We start from the raw sequence: 3,775 nt of genomic DNA on the forward strand, positions 1-3,775 counted from the left end.
ATAACAAATATTATCTCTCGAATAATTACAAATTTCGAGATTAAATGGAAAGAGATTCGAGTCGAAACGAAGAGCAATGTCGCGTTCGAGTCGATCTGTGGTCGACAACTGACGCCTGAGGAGCAAACCTTTTGATTAAAGTTATTGAAGTTACGGAAGAAATCAACCCGGACGAGGAGAACGGCCGACACTGAAAAGCGTCCGAACCACGAGGCATTGACTATCTTCCAGGCCCCACCACTATCGCGTTTTAATCAGCCGGGTAGGAAGTTCGCAAGGATTGTAAGCATAACCGCGAACGAGGAAACGTGACGGTGACAATGATGGTTCCGGCTATAATATATATTTGCTAATATATCTCGTTTGTGACATAGCGGCGACGCGTCCAGACGCCTCTCCCGACGACCGGATATTATATCAACGTGATCGAATAAACAATGGATGGCATGACAAAGGATAATAGGTGTTAATTGGAGTTCGAAAGCGAGACATATAATCCTCCAAGCTGCTTATTAGTTTTCGTGTATATAGAGGGGTGTAACGATGGATCATGTACTTATTCTTTCACAATTTTCATGGTAAATCTTGCTCTCTTGCTAATTTGAACATTTAGACAATCGTTTAGACAATAGGGTATAAAAGAAACTTTTGTAATTTTTTTCACTTGAAAAAAATCGATATCAAATTATATAAAATTTATAAAATTAATAATTAATTTTTTTTTAATTGGAATTGTTTGTATCGTGATAAATATTGTTTCCGTTTAAAGAATCGTAAAAGACGGTAAAGGAAACTTTTGATATATTTTTTTTTTTATTTGAAAAAATATTGAGAAAAATTGGCATTGCATCAAACGTGCACAAAATTGCATAAGTTTGTACAATTGATGGATGACGAATGTCTTTTCTTTTTACTGGAATTATTTTTATTGTGGTTAAGATGAATTCCTTATTCTTATTTTTTATTTCAGATACACGTTTCGATTTTGAATTGAATGTAAATTAAAGTTGAAAATCTTATAATATATTGAAAAGTTACTAAACGATTCGAAAAATGATTTCGATTCGATTTCAATTGGGTTTTTTATTTTAATATTTCACTATAAAAACATTAAATATTAAGTAAAAAATCGAGTTTAGAGTAAAAACATATTTCTTAAACATAAATAAGACTTTTTAACATAATAACCATTAAAAAATGATAAGATTATATATATTGAATAATAAAACATTTTCAAATATTTACTTATATATGAGTTTGCTCATAAATCATTAATGAAAATAACAATATAAGCAAAGAAAGAGACTTCCTTGAAATTGTTTGAATTAATTTTTATGCAAATTTTGTTCTTTTTCGTTCATACTCTAATGTTACGAACATCGTTCGCGAAATTGTATGGTCGCCACAATGAAACGAGTCAATTTCCAACAATCGATTAATATCTATTAATGTCTATTAATGTCTATTAATTGCGTGGAAAACGCAATTCGTTTGCTATCTACATTGAATCCATGAACCATGTACAACAGGTGTCACTTGATATTTCATATACGCCATATTGTCTAAGCCTTTATTTGGAAAACTATTATAATTGTAACACGATACGAGATTAATTAAAAGTGTATTATTAGTACTACGTAGATAATGGTAATATTGTATTTATTATCAAATGTTTAGTATATAAGATTGTATGAATCCATAATGAATATTTCTCGATAGGGGTAATATTTATTTCTATTAATTTCTGTTTTTTCAAGTTTAACTTGGCAAATATTAATTTATGATGACTATTAAAGACAAATCTAATAATTAGATAAAAGTAACATAAAACTATTTTTAAAATTTGTTTAGTTGTTTGTAATTTTTCGAAAATCGATCTGGATTAATATTGATTATTTCATTGAAAATATTCACAATACAAAATTAATAAAATTTATTTCAATAGAGAATATGAAAAACAAATAATCTTTCTCAACTTTATCGATTTTACATTTATTTGATGACTAAGCCTTATCATTGCGTGAAGCGGAAGAAATGTCTTTTGAATTTTATACTCGGTTATATTAAGCTTAATTATTTCTTAAGTTAAGTTGACCCTATTAAACTGTATAAGCAAGTCGGGTCACACGATTCGCTCGATGGAAATTCTTGAGCCGGCCGGCATCAAATTAGATATGTGATCAATCCTCGTGATATTATTGGTCGCCCTCGATTCTTCAATTATCTTTATCCTTTTAAGTTTTTCGAAAAATTAAGTATCTATTTGCTTATATAAAATATTTAATTTAAGATACATGTATTGTGGATTCTTCTATTTGATAGATAATATGCTAACAGAAACACTTTCTTCACCTTCTTTCAATTTCACAGACAATTATGCTGGTTTTGTAACTAAAGGAAGGATCTGTAAAAAAAAAGGAAGGATTATACGAAGGATTATAAGAAATATGTTTAGAACATAGTTAAGGTTATAGGAATATTGGAACCAATTATAAATAAAAACCTATACTTCAAATATACGAAACAACATAGCTATGAACAATCTATAAATGTTGAATTATTTAAAACATCATTCAACATTCAAGAATATTGAATATATAATACGTACCGGCAATTTTGATAATCAGCTATCGATAATTTATTGTACATTAATAGTTCGTTATAAAGTTATCACAGATTACGTCATTCGAAATATGTATTTTCAATCACTGTACTTTGTTCTATTATCCAATTGCACGATATAGATGAATATCCACGAAATGAAACATCTTCAATGACAACGAATTCTAACCTCGCCGCAACGACGCTTTCTTACAATTTTGAGGTTATGTTCGTTCGAAACGGTGTTCTCTATTACGGATGCAGCACGTGGCCGTGGCCTTCGTTCTCAAAAATGGGAATAGGAGAAAGGAAATGATCGATCGTGACAGTGACTCACCGCCGGTCTGTTTTTGCTTCCGGCAAAGTGTTGCAACGTTCCGGCCCTCACATTTTTCCACAAAAGCACGAGTGCACACTGTGTTTCACGCGTTCATCGACATTCTTTCGTTAACAGAGTAAATCGTGAACTCGTTGTCATTCGAACTGGATCCACAAAACACACGTTCATACAAGAACCACGGAATCACGAGCACTCGATGCTATGGCGTTACGCCGAGGCGCCCTTGCGCTCGTTGCTCCGAGGCGCAATGGTCACGTGACCCAGTGGCAAATACGTTCGCGCGCCGATCGATTCGAAGCCATTGCATCGTCACGCGGCGTCGCGTCATATCTTTTTCTTTATTACTGCTCTTTTAAATTGAATCGTAAAATATCTATAAATATTTTCATTCCTCGAATAAGATAGAATATATAAAAAGAAAAAAAAATGAAAATTCATTGCACCATTTAACATAAAGTAAAAATGATTTGCAAAAATCGAGTTTTAATAACGTCATATCATGTCATTGTAACAAGTTATATAATTCGGTATAAAATATATGTGAGAAAGTGTGTTCATATATACATTTTAATATCTTTTGTGTTTATTAATTTATTAATAAACTATTAACCATGATAATGCATTTTTCTTCATACTAACGAATCATGAATCATTCGTACATCTACTTTAAATAGGTCAAAGCGGCAAGAAGGTCATGTACTTTCACTGCTTCGAACTATTTCAGAATATATGTATATCAATCGGTCGTTTTATGCTTTGCGTAACCGAGAATTCTGCATGTTTCCCCCCCTGCATGTTTTTTTCTTTTTTTTTCTTTTTTCTTTTTTTTTTTTT

The 3,775-nt window shown here is 31.4% G+C and overlaps 1 protein-coding gene across 4 annotated transcripts in view; it reads right to left on the reverse strand.

Moving 5' to 3' along the window:
* The window catches only part of LOC102675811 (vesicular glutamate transporter 2-like), a 13,461-nt gene extending 10,262 nt beyond the window's left edge, over nt 1-3,199 (reverse strand). For 2 of the 4 annotated variants that reach the window (XM_006612192.2, XM_006612190.2), the window contains exon 1: nt 2,939-3,190. Coding sequence is in view for 1 of the 4 variants with exons in the window: in XM_006612189.2 (XP_006612252.1) it covers nt 2,609-2,649 (41 nt within the window). In the remaining 3 variants the exon portion in view is untranslated. Of the gene's footprint in view, nt 1-128; nt 625-2,608 lie in introns of those variants that run through there. The other 2 variants (XM_006612189.2, XM_031508783.1) reach the window with 2 other exon arrangements.
* Between the last annotated feature and the right edge of the window lie 576 nt (nt 3,200-3,775).

This window comes from Apis dorsata, unplaced genomic scaffold (genome assembly GCF_000469605.1).
Source record: "Apis dorsata unplaced genomic scaffold, Apis dorsata 1.3 scaffold_99, whole genome shotgun sequence".
NCBI lineage: Eukaryota > Metazoa > Arthropoda > Insecta > Hymenoptera > Apidae > Apis > Apis dorsata.